The 19,063-nt window shown below is 26.7% G+C and overlaps 1 protein-coding gene across 4 annotated transcripts in view; it reads right to left on the reverse strand.

Moving 5' to 3' along the window:
* Nucleotides 1–19,063, reverse strand: part of Sec63 (translocation protein Sec63) — an 80,210-nt gene that overhangs the window by 16,048 nt on the left and 45,099 nt on the right. The window contains exons 8-15 of one of the 4 annotated variants that reach the window (XM_075376466.1): nt 18,040–18,268; nt 13,019–13,048; nt 12,763–12,792; nt 12,255–12,284; nt 8,779–8,924; nt 7,101–7,248; nt 503–903; nt 306–407 (exon numbers count right to left, since the gene is read on the reverse strand). In XM_075376466.1, the coding sequence (XP_075232581.1) occupies nt 306–407; nt 503–903; nt 7,101–7,248; nt 8,779–8,924; nt 12,255–12,284; nt 12,763–12,792; nt 13,019–13,048; nt 18,040–18,268 (1,116 nt within the window). The remainder of the gene's footprint in view (nt 1–305; nt 408–502; nt 904–7,100; nt 7,249–8,778; nt 8,925–12,254; nt 12,285–12,762; nt 12,793–13,018; nt 13,049–18,039; nt 18,269–19,063) is intronic. The other 3 variants (XM_075376467.1, XM_075376468.1, XM_075376469.1) reach the window with 3 other exon arrangements.

The following is a 19,063-nucleotide window of genomic DNA, read 5'->3' on the forward strand; positions in this document are numbered from 1 at the left end:
TAAAGTGGCAGTGGGCAGGGAAAATTGCAAGGAAAGAGGATGGCCTTTGGGACGGTTTGGTGCTGGACTAGTTTCCAAGATATCTGACTTGGCCAAGAGGAAAACCCACAGACCGATGGGATAAAGAAATTAAAGAGACTACTGGAATCAACTGGAAGAGAGGGCTCGATACAGAGAGGCATGGAAGGGACTGGAGGCGGACTTTGTCAGAAGAGTGATTAACAAGAGAAACCAAAAGAGGCTACATGCACAACAGATTGATATGGCTGCAAATAATAAAAAAAAATATATAAATATGAACTTACTCTTTTATTATTATCAGTTTGACTTTCATCTTCGTCAGAACGCTCAGCTTCATCATCGGAAGAATCAGTATCATCAGAATTAATCCCGTTATCATTATTAACCTGTAAAAATAAATTTAAATAGTAAAGAATAAGTATTTCAACATAGGTAAGTTTTATTACAGTAAATTAAGTAAGATATACAACTACATATTTACCTCTTTGTTATCTTTTTTATCGTCAGTCTTTTTTTTGTCATTATTAGCATTTGTATCTTTTGCATTAGTTTTAGGTACATCCTTTTCCTTATCTTTGTCTTTGTCCTTATCTTTATCTTTTTGTGATGATTGCTGTTTTTTATTTGTCTGTTTTTTACCACCTTTTTTAGTTTTTCTTTGTTGCTTTTGCCATACAGGTTTTTTAACTTGTTCTTTAGGCTCTTCTTCATGCTCTTGATCACCTGCACCCTCTTGAGTCTTCTCTTTATTATCAGCATTACAATGTTTTTCTTTAATGGTTTCTTCACCAAACAAAATATTCATATTTTGTCGGTCTAAAGTGACAGTAACTGTAACGATAGCTCCTGCAGTATAAACAGTTGATGCCTCATCATCAATGACTGTAACAAAAAATAAAAAATAAAGAAAATAATAAAATATTTTTTAACTTTATTATATGATATGATATGCATACAGTAGTTATTACTGAACGATATTTCATACTTTTACCTCTAGGCAAATTAAATTGAAATAACTATATATGTAAACTTCAATGAGTTCCATTATTGAAAAATCTTTATGAATTAGTCATTTTATTATTCAATTAAAAGTGAAATTAAGATTATAAAATAATTTCAAAATATACAATTTATATTTGATAGTACATGATCTTTGATTTAAAAACATAAAATGTCCAAGAAAACTAAGAATGTTATAGATAAGAAAAACTTTGAAGGAAATTCTTATTTTTTTCAATCATTTTAAATATATAATTGGTCAAAGACTTGTAATGATTTTCTTAACTAGCAATGATAAACATAAATAATAATTAATAACTATCATTTATTTATTGGATCATTTTGTAATATTCCTAAGAATACAGAAATAAAAACAATTATTTAATATCCCACAATCTTTTTTTTTTTTTTTATTAAAATTCAATTGTCTTTATTTTTTAAGAAAACAATAACAATTAATTCTTAGAACTGAAAAATTGGCCAATATTGGGTCTGCACTGTAACTTGACGATTGGTGCTGTGATGATGAGTGGCCACATGGGGAGTTGTTACGTATGCTTTCCACAAACATCATTTTACAAAAATAATATTACAAAATCATATTTACATGATATCATAGTCTAATACTGTATTTACATCTGCATTTAAAGTTATGTCTAAACTATGATACATGTTATCCAGCACATATTACAGTAGTTATGCCCTTGGATTTATAAACAACTATAACGTATAACAATAAACAATACGTATTTAGTATCCTCTCACACGACAGTGTAATGAAAATCTTCTGAACTGAAACAAGGCAAGTTCATTAAATTTATATGTGCACTTTTTATTTAAATTTATAAGTGACATCTTTTTAAGAATTATAACATTTTTCTATTTATAAACTACACTGTGCGTGGGTTTTGAAAATGGATTGTAGTTCCTGTTATAGGGTCAAGTAGTGTTAACAGTTTCATTAACAATGAATCTGGTAATTAAAAACAAAGTGAAAAATTTCATCGGCAGAGCAAAGAAATTATATATAACATGTTAAAATTTATGGAAGAATAAGCTATGCTCAACAAATCTAAGAAATCAAATGAAAGTTTTCTTATTCCCTTACAAGTTCATCTTCATTGTAGTAAAGCTACTGGTGTATCCATTAGTGCAATAACAAATACAAAAAGGGAAGCTGAAGGCATGTTTTCAAATGAAAATGGTAAGTCAAGTTTCTGTAGGATAAAAATAAAGAGAAAAATTACAAGAGACAAAAACCTGCTACAATGATTAACAATTATGATTCCTCAACTGTTAAAAGAATCGTTCACAATTTTTACTTAAGATAACAGTACCTAGTCAAAAAATTAAAATATAAAATTCAAAATGATCTGAGTTTGCAAGGAGGAGAAAAACGTTTAAGGACTATATTACACAATCTAAGATTTAAAGTGGGTGAAAACAACAAATAACCAAAAATTTTTGACAGAGAAACATGATAGAGCAAAGAAGAGTATTTTTTATTTGAAAGCTAATAAGAAATTTCGGGAAGAAATAGACCAATCATATATTTAGATGAAAGTTACATTAACTTTGCACTCATCCACTAAATTGTGAAAACGACAGCAATGAGGAACTTCATTCACCAATTTCCAAAGGCGAAAGGTCATTATAATTCAAGCAGGAGGAAAAGATGGATTTATTCCAAATGCTTTACTGACATACACTACTAGCTCAAAAATAGGTGACTACCATGATAATATGAACTAAACAACTTTAAACAATGAGTTAACGAAAAATGTCTGCAAAGATTGAAACCAAATTCTGTAATAGTTCTCGGTAACAGTCCATACATTGTTGCAAACTGGAAAAAATTCCAGATATGGTAAGTCTTAAAGCAGAAATGCAGGATTGGCTAAGAGATAAAATATTTCCCTAGATAAACCATTGATTAAAGGAGAGTTACTTCAGTTAATACAAGCATCAAATCAAGTTGTAACTTATTCTCTTAATAGCATTTTAAATGTGGAGGGTCATTCGGTTCTTAGACTGCTCCTGCATCACTTGGATTTAAATCCAATAGAACTAATCTGGGGAATAATAAAAGAGGGGGTGACAGATCAAACTTAACCTTTAAAGCAGCAGATATTATTGCCCTCGTTGAACAAAGTTTTTTCTATTGATGATAGCATGTGAATAAAATGTTGTGAAAAGTTATTGAAATTGGCTACTGGCATAAAGAATGTGCCATGGTTAAGTTAAAAAACTAATCATCAACCTAAATGATGAAACTTCGATCTGGAGTTGAAGAATAGGAAGGATTCATGAAGTTTGAATGCAGAACAAAATAGGAAAGTTTGATTTAACTTAATTCAAATGTTAATGAAATATTTAACCTATATGGGTATCTAAAATTAACCTATATGGGTATTTAAAAATTTTTTAAATGTAATAATTAAATAACACCATTTGCTGTTATTTAACATGTTACAATAATTTACGTTTTTGTTTTCCACAGATTTCTTATATTTCATAACTTTTTATAATGTTATTACAATTACGTTTTAATTAAACTGCATGGTTGGCTGCAGTCAAGTTACGCCGCACAACTCACTTATATATCAACTAATTATTATTTCTCATACCATCAACTGGCAAATACTTCTGTTTAAATTATGGAATAATCTATCTATCTATCTACCATGGTAACCCAGAATATAATGAAAATGTTTCTTTTTTTTTTTTTAATACAAAGAAAAATGCATGTTAAGACATGTTCAACAGGTAATTGAAACTCACAAATCTGCGCTATACCTTACAAAGAAATTAGCAGTAGGTAAATCTATATCATTAAAATTTTCACTACAGTAGGATAAATTTGCGGTATTATGGTAAAAAAAAAGTAGTGAAAGTATCTGAAATAATTGTTATATTAATGAAGGATAAAATCAACATAGATTATAAATATTATTCATTTATAGCAAATGATTGCATCATCGAGCATAATGCAATGTCACAAATAAATAATAGTATAATTAAATAAATAAAAGTAAATTACTTAACAGCAATTAAATTTAAAAAAAATAATCCCCTTCTAGGTGGTAGATGTCATACACATGAAAGAATCTTAGACTATTGACAATTTATTCTATCAATAGTGTTTTATGGATAATTATCATACCAAACAACATTATTGCATTTACCACACATAAAATAAATGGTACGAAACTGCTGAGATCATGAGATCACATCTCTATCTTTCATCAAAAAGGTTCTGCAATAAAAGGATTGCAGTGAACAGGATTTGATCTTTATTAATTTCTAATATTTCTAAGTTTGTGTTAATATAAGAAATAAGATGTTTATTAGATGATCTGCCAAACTAAATAAACCTAATTTATTATTTCTGTCATTTCTATAATGTTCAAAAATCTAGTTTTAAAGAATATATTTGTTTTTTCTATATACATACTATTGCAATCATTAAATTTAGTTTCATAAATTCCAAACAGATTGTTTGTTTTTTTATTATTATTAGTTTAGTTTCTTAAATATTTTCACATAAAAGTATTATTATTATTAATTTTTTTAAGTAGATGACATAAAATTAAATATATTTGAAAAATATTGCACGTATAAATACGAACAAAATTTTAATTTGATAAACCATAACACATTGTTTGAGGGAAACAGTCTGATAAAAACTAACAGATATTTTCATCGTTTTAATATTTTATTTTTAAATTTTGATTATGCAAAAACGCAATTATTTCAATCATGACTGAGAATGCGGGATCCTGCAAAAGTACTTTCATGGAGGTAAGATATGTCTTATCTCAATATTTTATATTAGGTCATTTATTTAATAAAATCTAAATATAATTTAACAGTACGGAGGAATAATATGAATAATCAGTAAAATAATATACATTATATATATATATATTATAAAATTTAACACTGTTCTGCTGCTGCAGAACTACTTATTTCCACATTGAATGTTAATAAATTACAATTCTTGAAATGAAAATTCACTATCAAATCAGGTTTCTTACAACAAAAAAAAATATATATATATATATATATATATATATAAATTTCCTTTAAATGATTTTCTGATAAAATTTTAAGATAGTCTAAAAACTATTAAGAAACTGTACAGCATGATTATTGAAAATTGTGGATGCAATGAAACAAGAAAAAATTTGTTTTAAGGGATTATTGAAAAACCCTTTCTAAATCTGTGCTCAGATGCAAGTAAAACAAAAATTCATGTCCTGTCAAAAATTTAGCTTACCTTCTTAAAAATATTTTTTGCAAACTTGACATCAAGGATATTAGGACATCAAGGATGAAATAAGACTTTCTCTTTTATAAGAAAATGGGGTTTTATAATGATAGTCTTCAAAGAATTACAGAAATTTGTCTGATTATTATAATAGTAAATTAAATACACAGTAATCAATAAAAACTCATTCCTACATAACGGTAATAGTTTTTAGAGATGTGTTATTTCATCAAGAAGATTGTTTTTATGGTAAACAATGTAGCATGTATTTACATAAATCTGTGCAATGTAGACTTAATATAAATCTGTAGACTTAACTCTTTATGTACCAGACAAATAAGAATAAATAGAATTAGAAAACTTCTTAAAATTTACCTTAAAAATTTTATTTTAATTAATTACAGTTGATAATACGGGAATCCATTAAAAATATTTACATACTTCAAGGGTTCTTTAATTATACACTACTCCCTTTTCATTTCAATATTTACGCTTGAATAAAGGGATACAAATCTGCAATGCAGTTTTCATGTAATTTCTACATGTCACAATATTTTCAATACAGTACTCTGAGTTTAAAAATTTAATTTTTAATTAGTACTCTTTCTGTTATTTTTAACAATTACTTTTTTGTTTTTCTGAGCTAAGAAGAGAAAGATTCATTGAGATTTTTATGGCTTCCATAATCTAATCTACTAAATGGAATGTGGCATGGAAATTTTCCCTAAATGAAAAATATGAAAGATTTAAACCTTCCAGATGAAAGGTGAAGACATCACTCTACTAAGAGGTTAGCAGTGTGGTGAAATATCTTTAATATAGTATAAGCTTGTAATTAGTAAAGATTCACGTAGATTAGCTCAATAAGAGAAAGCAATTCTCAAGCAGATACACCAGCGTTCATGGTCAAAATATTTTAAAAAAACGTTCCAACATATTAAATAGTAAAGAATAATAACGTAGGCTCTCAACATTTCATTTCATTATATAACAAATTAAATTATGAAAAAACCTAAATTTATATAGATCCTGATAATTCTAATGCAGTTTTGCACTTATTTCTAGATTAGATTGATTTCAGGTCAATACAAGAAAGAGACTGTGTTAAAGATCATAAATTAATGTTAAAAATATATAATGAATAAGAAAGAAGTGGATGTAATTTCACTGTCTATTAAATATTAAATTGCTTTCAAATCAATGGGTATTTGATTTTACTCATAAGAATGATCATACAAAAAAAAATTTCATCCTTATATTTCTTGACTTCGTGAAAAATTATAATGTTGAATCTAAAGAACAATTAAGGAAAAAATTAATTCAATGAAAACTTCAAAAAAGTAATCCTGAATATTTTCTTGAAAAAATAAATCACAAAACCATCAAAATTTTAACTGATAACTTTTAATTACATCAACAAAAAAATATACGAACAATCTATATATATCATGGTAATGAAGATGTCTCCTTTAAAAAATACAGAAACAAAAAACATTTTGGATTCATTTATAAAAGTGATAATCCTTTAATATGTGGAATATTACAGCAATATAATGTTGGTTCAGAAAATACAAATAAAAATCAATTGTTAACAGCCATAGTTAAATTTTGTAACTGAATCTTGTAGATCACTTCTACTGTAATACTGGACTCAATCTTTCTGAGAATGAGTGAATGAATCATGTAATTATATGTGAATGTCAAAATGGTGAATCAAAATGTGAATGTGAATGCCATTTAAAAAAAATGTTTCTACGACCTATTACTTTTTTATAAGTAAAAAAAAATTTTCATTAATAATGATACTGACCTTCCGATCTCACTTGAAAATCAATTAAAGGCATTTTAGAAATAACTTTCATAATATCAGTATATTGTTCATCAGATAAATGTCTCAGTAAACTTCGACGATCTTCACTTTTCATTTGACAGAACTGTTGAATACTTCTTATTTGACGCTAAAATTAAAAAAAGAACAAAAAAATATATAATTAAAAAATCCCAAGTAGCACTAAATAAATGTTACTGTTTGGTCCTGAACAAGAAGGTATATTACTCCACCATAAGTAGTCCATCTGCCAGTTGATCATCCCGTTCTACTACTCTCTCCTTTAGATAATCCTTCTTTACTCCTTAGATAGGTACTAAAGTAACTGTATCGGCTGCTACCTTAACCAGCTGCAGTGGCTTACAGTACATTCTAGTGACCAATGAGGCTAGCTTTTTTACAAGGTGGCAACTATTAATACTGCATAAAATGCCAAAGGATGACATCTAAAAACTAAACGAGTAATGTGAATTTACACCATAAAACATTTTTCTTATTACTACTAAAAACGAACTTAAACACAATAATGCAATCATTTCTGTTGTTTTAATAAAATGAATACAGTAATGAAAAAAAATTCTGACTGCATGTACTAAATTAATGGAAAAAATATATATTACAAATCTGTAATGAATTTGTTTAAAATGCATTTCTATATGACAAATTCATTCATACAATCTTTTTTTAAGTTGAATTTGAATCTATCTCGTTAGTATTCATCTTTCTCTTTATATTCTTTATATTTTATGTTCATCAATTCCCTTATACAACACAATTTCAACCAGCATCCAAGCATGAAATTTAGCTTTAATTCCATAGTAATAAATTTAAAAAGTTGTGTTGTTATACAATTCTGAAATAGCTAATTTTCATGAATAATAATCTTGCATTAAATATGTAATATATTTGGGAGGAAATCATAACTAAGAGCTAAAATAAATAAAGAATTAGGAATAAAATAAACACAGAGTTCAAACTTAACATATTAAACACAAACTTTTGTAATTACTGCAGTTCATACGCTATTATGAACTAATTAATGATTTTACTATTCATATTTAATTTACTGTACTGAATATTAAAACAATAACTTCTCACACAATCATGTTTACTCCTATTAAAGCTTAAAAAAATATTACCATTGAGAACTGAACAAATAAGATTCATGTGTATTGCATTACAGCAACAGCCTTCTCAAAATTGATAGTAATGATTTGTTTTGTAATTCAAGTTGAAAAAACATGTTTACAAAGTACTAAAATAATGTCGGAAACATGCTTCCACAACATTCAATGAATATTACATCGTATTTCTATATATATAAAAGATTCCTTTAAATGAATTATTCTCAACTAACCTTTCAGCAGTAAGTACCATAAAAAACAACATTACAGAAGAATCTGTCATTCATTTCCAATTCATGTCGAACATATTGTACTAACACACTTTAAACGATGGGTTCTAGCATTTCAGTAATCACAAGTAAACTTCATGATATCACAAATTGTGTGATAATAGGAAATAACAATGGTCTCCTATTACTTATTATGTACTGTAAATCAATGATATATTATAAGTTGGTTCGTATCTGAACGGCAACTAAAAGCTAACTATGATTAGAAGTACATTAGATAAAATTTCAAATTAAACGTGAACTCACCTTTTTATTGATAAAATATTTCAGACTATCTTCACTAATATGAGGAAGTTGTAAAAGTGGGCTTTTGAACTCCCACAATGCTTGAACTATCATTGGGCAAAGTTTCATTATATTCTCTACAGTTTCAATATTTAACAGTCTTGGAACTGTAAAATAAAATAATAAACATAGAGTAATCAATTAACCATATCACTAACATAATACCTTCTAAGAAATCTACAGAAGAAAGTAGGTAAGTGTTCTTACTAAATCAATATTTTCTAAAAAGAAAAATAATAAATACTCAATTAAATCAATTAAAAAGTAACAACTATAACTGAACAAACAAACAAAAACTCATGGATAATATAAAATTGTAACTGACAACAAAGCAACATTGAAAAAAAAAACCAAATATCATGAGGTAATTAACTAATTCTGGATACAAGTCCCGCATCTAGCTTTTCATAATAGCATAATCATGTTGGCAATAGCATGCCATACTATAAACACCAAATAATTAACAATTTTTATTAGTTTTCTACAAAATATGGTACCTAAGCGATTTCTCATCAGTTTGTCAATACCATTCTAATTTTATAAGACAACAAAGGATCACTTATTCCATTCTACAATACCTATTCTTTTAATTTTAAATATAGTTACATCCAATGAAGTGTGTCAAACCTCATGGATAAAAAAATAAAGCTAACATTGTAACTTGTATCAATGTTAGCTTTATTTGAACTTATATTCAATTGTATTAGATGTAATATAAGTAACGTTTTTTGACATTGTAACTTATATGTAATTATGTGACATTGTGTTAGTGTTAAGATGTTGACATTCTTGCACATGCGAGCTGTAACATAATAAACTTTGTTGGAAGGGGAAGGTAATTATATTTTTTCTCCGGCCAGCAAGTAAGCATGTGGAAAGGGCACTAGCACTCTCACTCAGAACTCGGAAGGAGACGGACTAGCACTCGCACTCTGGACTTGGAGGGACTAGGATCCAGCCATTAAGATCGGTGACCGGGGATGCTGTGAGGCAAACAACGCAGTGGAGAGTCGAATGCGTATGAAGACACCTTTCATGATGTAGCGAGTGTCCGGCCGCCATCAAAGGATGAATCCCAACATAAAAATTATTATTTCTAAGGCAAATTATGCCAATAAAATTTAACTTTATTCAAACATTCAAATTTCTTAGCGTATTTCAGTTCATTTAAAAAGATCCTTCAAAAAACCAAACTAAATCAGAATTTTAGTAATAATTTTGTAAAACATTTTCATTTTTCATTTTATTTTGTGTCGTTCTTGGCACGTCATCGGTGCAGGGCGAAGCGTGGTCGGCTGAGAATGGCACACCAATAACAATGCTTTAGGCATTCTAATTTTTGCTCATAATTTAAATTTCTTAAAAATCTCTTTATATTATCAAAAGACCTAAATCTAGCCAAGTCCTAAATCTAACATATGACCTACAAATCTAATTCAAATTTTTATTGATTCTTTTACACATACTTTTCCCCAGACTTCACTCTATATATATATATTATCCATTTATTACCAAGGAAATGCAATTTATTTTACATTAAAATTTGACTTTAGTGAACAGAAAAGTATATATGTCAGTAAATAAAAATGGCCTTTTTAAGTTTTGTGTATTAACGAGACGTTTAAAAATTAAGTTTTGCAAACATGACACCTTTGGTAAAATATAATTTAAGAAATTTATTCTATTTTAATCTAATTGGTAAGCATTTAATCAATTTTAATCTACCGATAAGCTGATTTTATATTATATTACTTTTTATTAAAAAAATTAGGGTTCAAATACAGAGATAGAAGAACAATTGCTAACATGTACAGGAACCAAACAGCAACAGTAACAATTGAAGAACATAAGAAAGAAGCCGTAATAAGAAAGGGAGTCCGACAAGGATGTTCCCTATCTCCATTACTTTTTAATCTTTACATGGAACTAGCAGTTAATGATGTTAAAGAACAATTTAGATTCGGAGTAACAGTACAAGGTGAAAAGATAAAGATGCTACGATTTGCTGATGTAAGTAATTCTAGCCGAGAGTAAAAAGGATTTAGAAGAAACAATGAACGGCATAGATGAAGTCCTACGCAAGAACTATCGTATGAAAATAAACAAGAACAAAACAAAAGTAATGAAATGTAGTAGAAATAACAAAGATGGACCACTGAATGTGAAAATAGGAGGAGAAAAGATTATGGAGATAGAAGAATTTTGTTATTTGGGAAGTAGAATTACTAAAGATGGACGAAGCAGGAGCGATATAAAATGCCGAATAGCACAAGCTAAACAAGCTTTCAGTAAGAAATATAATTTGTTTACATCAAAAATTAATTTAAATGTCAGGAAAAGATTTTTGAAAGTGTATGTTTGGAGTGTCGCTTTATATGGAAGTGAAACTTGGACAATCGGAGTATCTGAGAAGAAAAGATTAGAAGCTTTTGAAATGTGGTGCTATAGGAGAATGTTAAAAATCAGATGGGTGGATAAAGTGACAAATGAAGAGGTATTGCGGCAAATAGATGAAGAAAGAAGAATTTGGAAAAATATAGTTAAAAGAAGAGACAGACTTATAGGCCACATACTAAAGCATCCTGGAATAGTCGCTTTAATATTGGAAGGACAGGTAGAAGGGAAAAATTGTGTAGGCAGGCCATGTTTGGAATATGTAAAACAAATTGTTAGGGATGTAGGATGTAGAGGGTATACTGAAATGAAACGACTAGCACTAGATAGGGAATCTTGGAGAGCTGCATCAAACCAGTCAAATGACTGAAGACAAAAAAAAAAAAATACTTTTTATTATATGTAAATTACATTTTTTTAAATCTGACGAAGACACCACATTACTACCTTGTACGCCTACTAAATCACATATACACATTTTTTTAAAATGAAAAGTATACTTTTCATTAAATTTTTATATATAAAAATTTACTTCAATAATAACTTTGGATATTTTTCCATATATATATATTTTTAATTGTTATTATTGAATTATTATTTATTGTCAGAGGTTAAAAAAAAAAAAAAGCTGATGAAGTCTGATTCTAACAGATAACATCTAATTACAATTACTTTGTTTCAACTTTTAAGAATGAATGCGAGAAATGAATTTTGTAATGTGTCAAAAATACACTATGTATCAAGTCCTTTCTTGTCCATTAAAGATTTGAAGCTAGTGCTTTATTATTAAATAAAATTACTGAGGTGAATTACAAAATTAGATCACGCAAACTAAATATTATTTTATTTTATTAAGATTATTATTTTTATAATCATAAATTGTTTTAAATTTAACTTCAAATGTGACTAAAATGTGTTTAAATAAATTAATATTAAATTTATTTAGATTATATATTTATAATAAAAATTATTTTACTTTATTTTAATATTATTTATCTTTAATTCAAATTATTATTAATTCAATTTTGCATATTTAATCATACCTTCCTCCTCTGGTATTTTAGTACTTTTTCCTAAGAAATAAAAAATAAATTATTAGTTTTATTAAACGTTATTAGTTTTAATCATAAATCGTTTTAAATTTAACTTCAAATGTTACTAAACTGTGTTTACATAAATTAATTAAATTAATATTCAATTTATTTAGATTATAGATTTATAATAAAAATTTTATTTTAATATTATTCATCTTTAATTCAAATTATTATTATTAATTCAATTTTGTATATTTAATCATACCTTTCTCCTTTGATATTTTAGTACTTTTTCTTAAGAAATAAAAAATAAATTATCAGTTTTATTAAAAATTATTAGGTTTAATGATTAATTGTTTTAAATTTAACTTCAAATGTTACTAAAATGTGTTTAAATAAATTAATATTCGATTTATTTAGATTATATATTTATAATAAAAATTATTTTACTTTATTTTAATATTATTTATCTTTAATTCAAATTATTATTAATTCAATTTTGTATATTTAATCATACCTTTCTCCTTTGGTATTTTAGTACTTTTTCCTAAGAAATAAAAAATAAATTATTAGTTTTATTAAAAGTTATTAGTTTTAATCATAAATTGTTTTAAATTTAACTTCAAATGTTACTAAACTGTGTTTACATAAATTAATTAAATTAATATTCGATTTATTTAGATTATAGATTTATAATAAAAATTTTATTTTAATATTATTCATCTTTAATTCAATTTATTATTATTAATTCAATTTTGTGTATTTAATCATACCTTTCTCCTTTGGTATTTTAGTACTTTTTCCTAAGAAATAAAAAATAAATTATTAGTTTTATTAAATATATATTATAAAGTAAAAATTAAATGGCAAAATAAACTTTAATTTTAAAAAAATCAGTGTAACATTAAACAAGTAAGAAGCTATGCTAAAAGCTTATTAAAATAAATTGGAAAAACGATAATGCCCAAAAACTAGCTACAAAAGATTTTTACTTCAAAACTAAACCTACAATGCCATTTACCAAATAATTATCAGTAGACACTGTAAAAAAATATGTATAAAAAAACCTGATTTGGACAACACATGACTTCTTTCAACGCCTATTAAATTATATATACACTTTTTTTTTTTTTAATGAAAAGTAGATAAAATTCTATTTTATTAATAACTCTGATATTTTTTTATTGTAATTATTATTTATTGTAATTTTTTACAATCAGAGGTTAATAATTATTAATAAATCAATATATATAAATTAAAAAAAAAAGGAGATGAAGTCTGATTGGAACCGATGTGCCTTCCCTTTGTAAGATCTAAATATTTCATTAATTAAAATTTTATTTGGCTATAACTCTGGAACCAATGAAAATAAGTACCACTTATGATATTAAAAAGCTCTCAATGAGTGCTTATTACTGAACTTAAGAAAAAGTCTAAAATCCAAATTTTTTGGATTTTGGGCTTTTTTGGACACTTTTGGTTCAGTGGATTGCAATCAAAAAGGGAAGTGCGTAAATAGATGTTACCACTGTCCTAAATCCAAAATTTCAACATCCTACGACTAATCATTTTTGAGTTATGCGAGATATATATGCACATACATAATTATGTACAGACGTCATGTCAAAACTAGTCAATATAGATTCGGGGATGGTCAAAATGGATATTTCCGCTGAAATGTGAAAACTGAAATTTTTCGCGATCACAGTACTAACTACTTTGTACAAGGAAGTAAAAATATGCAAATGGATAAATAAAATAAACAATAAAAATAAAAAATAAATAAATCATAAGAAAAAATTGTAAAACAAGTATTTTCTTAAAGATTAAAGAACAAAACTAAAAGAAATATAACTACTGTCATTTCAGGCAATCTTAATAGAAAATGTAAATTTAGTTTAAATATTTATCTAATGATTTAAACACTCAATCAGATCTGCTTACTCATGCCTCTTTTTTATGTTACATAGACAAAATCTACCTCACGAAAAATAAAGAAACATGAATATAAAACTAATCTTTTTAAACATCCTTGTCCATGAATAAAATTTTAAGGATATGTGTAACAATTTAATGTTCTTACAACTGTATAATACCAAATGAATTCATCCCTAAAAGTGATTTTAATGGCAAACAAACATCGGTAATAATCAGTCATCTGTACAGTTCTCTAAAAACGAGATGGATTTATTGTCCTAAGGTTTGAAGTTTGGCTTAGATGTTAAGGCAGATTTCAGAGAATTTATAGTGGATTTTAAAATCAGTATTAAAAATCCTGATGAAACAGAAAAGGTTGAACTAGAAGGTTTATTAAATCTGGAGTGGGTAAAATTAATTTGCATCTTGAAAGCTCAACTGCGGAAGAAAAAACATTATTAATCAGCTTAAATGTGATTTTGGATAAAAGAATTTCACAAAATGTCCAAGATGAAAACACATACTAAAATTCATAAGAACTCCTTTTTTGTGATTCCACTTGAGAAGCTAACTGATTATAAACAATAATTTGTTTATTCCAAAGAGAAATTGAGGTGAATTAACTGTGATCCATTAATGGCAAACTACATTTCCTCAAAAAAACTTAAAGCCAGTTAAAATAGAGTTGTGAAATTTTTATTTCTTTTGACGGCTGCACTACATCCCAAATTCCTGTCAAAGAAACAATAGAGATTTTGAAGGATTGGTTAATCTCCAATTCATTGTTTCTTGTAAAGATACTGGGCTAAAGAAGATTAACAGATTTATATATAAATTTTTTTTTTCTAGTTCATCAATAAAATAAAATTTAATTTCAATTTTTATATACAAAACATGGAATGGCTAACCTCCTGTCTGGATTCCTAGTTTATCTTTTCATGAATAACCTAGAAGTAAAAACTAAAAGAGAGTTTCAACATTTTCCATGAGTTTGAGTGATGTATATGAATAACAAACATTTTTGCTGTTTTTGATACTTCTAATAATATTGAAAATTTTTCTAAAAAATTTTCAATAAAAACAATAAAAGATTAACTTTATAATGGAACTGAAAGTAAACACCAATTTTAAAATTTAAATTACAATATAAAAAGAATAAAATCACTTTCCATATATACTGAAGAAATATGTACACCAAAAGGTATACCACAGATTACTTTCATCCTATACAACATAAGAAGGTAGCTTTTAGTTCGCTATGGTTTACAGAAAAAACTAAGTGCTAATTTATCTGGAGGCTTATTGCAGATAAATTAATTCTATTTATGATACAGCTGAGTTCAGTGGTTCTACTAAAAAGGTTACTACTGACAGCACTCTGAAAATAAAAAAAAAACTGTAATAATGAAGCAAATAATCTTACTTCACAGCCAGGTTTGTACCAAGGCACTGGCAACGGGATATTTGCCAAGGGTGCAAAAATCTAAAGGATGCTTGGAACATGAAGCAAACTTTCTTACGACGATAAATACTATATAAACAATAAACAGAACATTTACTGTTCAAAGTATAACTAAAAAGGACTGCAGTGGGTACTCATTCACACAGGTTATTTTTTTTTAACCAACATTATTGTTTTAAACTAAGTTTAATAATAAAATCAATATTATAAATTAAAACATCTAATTAAATTATATATATATAATTACTTCAACATTACATCATGCACACCTGTATACAGAACCTTATAACTTTCTAAAATTTAAAAAACTCATAAAACCATGTAATTTTATTTTTTAACCACGAAAGGCTTAATTTCATCATTACTAAAAGAAAAAGGAAATCCAATGTCGGCAGCATACCCAGAAATAGACAAAAATATGTTCATAAATGTATGCAATACATGCGGTATATTCATGCGATATAGTCCAACTCATAACAGCTAGAGAGAATAGCAACAGTATTTTTTTGCTTTACGATACAGTTGTTTTTGTTTACATTCTCTGCAAGCACTAACGTAAATCTATTATTGACACTCTCTTCAATGTTTGGTATGCTGTTACCATTCATTACGTACCATAATCCTATTTCCCATAACCCCAGCATCAGTTCTAATTCCGGAAAGAATGTATGTATGATTAAAGACCCGTGACCGCTGAACAATAATGAGTATGATGTAATGTTCTATATTACAGAAATACAAACAAATAAATAAATACAATATTACGAATACAAATACTCAACCACATCCAGATCGTAACCCGAATAGCATTCAAGTATTAGATTGGAGATCAAAAAATAATAAATACTGCTGCCCGACGACAAAAAATATGGAAGGAGGATCATTTGGCCCGACAACAAAGAATATGGAAAGATTCATTGTAGCCACATGCTATAATATCCTTCAATGTAGATGCATGATATTCTAATAGCTCTTCTATATATTCATCCATAAATAACAGATCTCCATCACACTTGCATGGATTACAATGTAGATATTAAGCACAATATTACAGAAGGGTAATGTTTTAATTATGTTTTCTGATATGTTAATGAGCAACTTATGCACCCAAGTTAAATTTTCTCTTATCTCATCTGAAAGATATTCTTTGTAATTGACTAGAATTTTAGCTATAAGAGGATTACCTTTTATAGCCTACAGAATTTCTGCATATCTATCTAGTTTGTAATTTTTTTTCATGAATAAGCTATCCAACATTCTAAAAGATGAGCTAAGATTGATATTTTCATCATCTTTAAGTTTTGATATCAACAAGCATATAGGTTACTCATATACCAATTTAAGTGTTTCAGAAATATAACATAAAGGTTACATTTTTTTATTCATGAACTCTTGCAAGCCAAGCAAATTAATATTAACTAGTATGTGAGAACACACTCATTTTGAGCTGTAAAAATACTGGTTTAAATGCTTACTTTATGTTTAGTTTTTACATATCCATCCATTTACTTTGTTATTATTCATTAACATTTCTTTTATAGTAAAATGATAAATTGCACATTTTAATTTGTTTTTTTTTCTAAATGTAAACTGAATGAGGTTACTGATATAGGAAAAGAGGCCAATTAAATATTGTGAAAAATAAAACACGAATAATATATGTGCAAAATGATGACTTAAAAAAAATATTTTGTTTTATCCCCAACAGAAATCTTTAAGGTCTTTTATTATTTTTATTAAATATTTAACACAGCTTTTTATTTAAATTAACCTAAAAAATGTTCCTATTAAAATAGCCATTTAACTGTGTATATAATGGTTAAGTAAATTCAATTATGCTATTACAATAAGAAAATAAATTATATTTTAAAATCTATATTTTTATAAAATTTAATAACTTAAAACATATACATTTTTACTCATATGGTAAACAGTGTTTTTCAAAACAGTTTTTTCTAACTCAACAAAAAATCTGACAAAAAAAAATTTGATACAGCGAATATAGCAGTGTAAAGTATAATTAGACATTTTGTAAGAATTAATGAATTACTAATACAACAAATTTAAAAATGAATATTGTGCATGCTTTCTTATTCCTTTTGTTAATTCTTAATTTAAACTCAAAAGCTGTATTTGAAATTTAGATATGTGATTTACCAATCCTTTACACATTTTTTTCAGTTTTTTATCACCCGAATGAGCTATAAAACATTTATTTGAATGAGAAAAAAATTTGCTAACAGTGAAGAAAATGCTCCATGTGCCAATGTGTCATCTAAAAATAAAAACCTTTTTAAAATTGATTAAAAACTAAAATTTCAAAATATTTTAAACAATGATTTAAATTTAAATTAAATGACAAGAATGTATTTCTTAAATTACAAAAAATATACAATATTAAATTTTAATACTCACCTCTCCTAGCATATGCTAACATAATTAGTTGAGAAACACAGTTGACCATTTCCTGTATTAAATAAGGACACTTTTTAACAATGTACATTCTATCCTTATCCAATGTTTTAGGATTAAGAAGTATACGACTTAAATGTGCATGAATTAACGCACGAGCCTTAATTGAATACATATAACACAAAGGACGCTCTCTATTCTTTTCACCAAGATTATATATTTGTTTTATTAACTGTAAAATAAAATAAAAAATTAACATTAATAAACTTAAAAATAACAAATTAACTAAAATTTTTTTCTGATACTGATACATGTAGTTGTTAAAAAAAATATAATTAAATATTCAAACAAATCAGGGCTATTTTATTCACAAATCTAATTCTATTATAATGATCACATTTTGTAATTTATATTACAGCACCAAGCTTAAATAATTATTACAAAACGATCAGAAAATACACAAGAAAAATTAAGTAAATAATAATAAATATGAGTACAGATTACAATCTAAGTAAAAAGAAACCATACTGGAAAATTTGTTAAACAAATTAGAATTTTTAACTACATGAACTTGGAAACACTTTTTATAATGAGTATGATATCTTTACCTGGAGTATATAAATGAAGCTATTTAGAGTAAATTAATGAAGTTTGAAGGCATGATTAAAACTGAGGAAAAATAAAATATTATCTGTACTTAATTTTTTCAGTTTATTTATACAAATGTAGAAGTTGAACAACCTTGTCATTTTTTCCACGTAGTCACAGCTTTTTTATGCAAGTTGCCAAACCAACCAAATGCACTGCATGCTGTACTTCTTTGTCCATAGAAAATCAACACCCTTGTAAAGCATTTGAGCATTCAAAAGAAATGTAGTTAGAAGGAACAAGATCTGTGTAGTAAGCAGGGTGTTCCAGAACATGAAACTTAAATGGATAATAGTTTCAACAGTGAGGCTGGGGGTTTGTACACTTGCATTGTCATGCAATAACAACACAGACATTATGGAAGCCAAGCTTATTGTTT

The sequence above is a fragment of the Lycorma delicatula genome, chromosome 10 (assembly GCF_047948215.1).
Source record: "Lycorma delicatula isolate Av1 chromosome 10, ASM4794821v1, whole genome shotgun sequence".
NCBI classification, from domain to species: domain Eukaryota; kingdom Metazoa; phylum Arthropoda; class Insecta; order Hemiptera; family Fulgoridae; genus Lycorma; species Lycorma delicatula.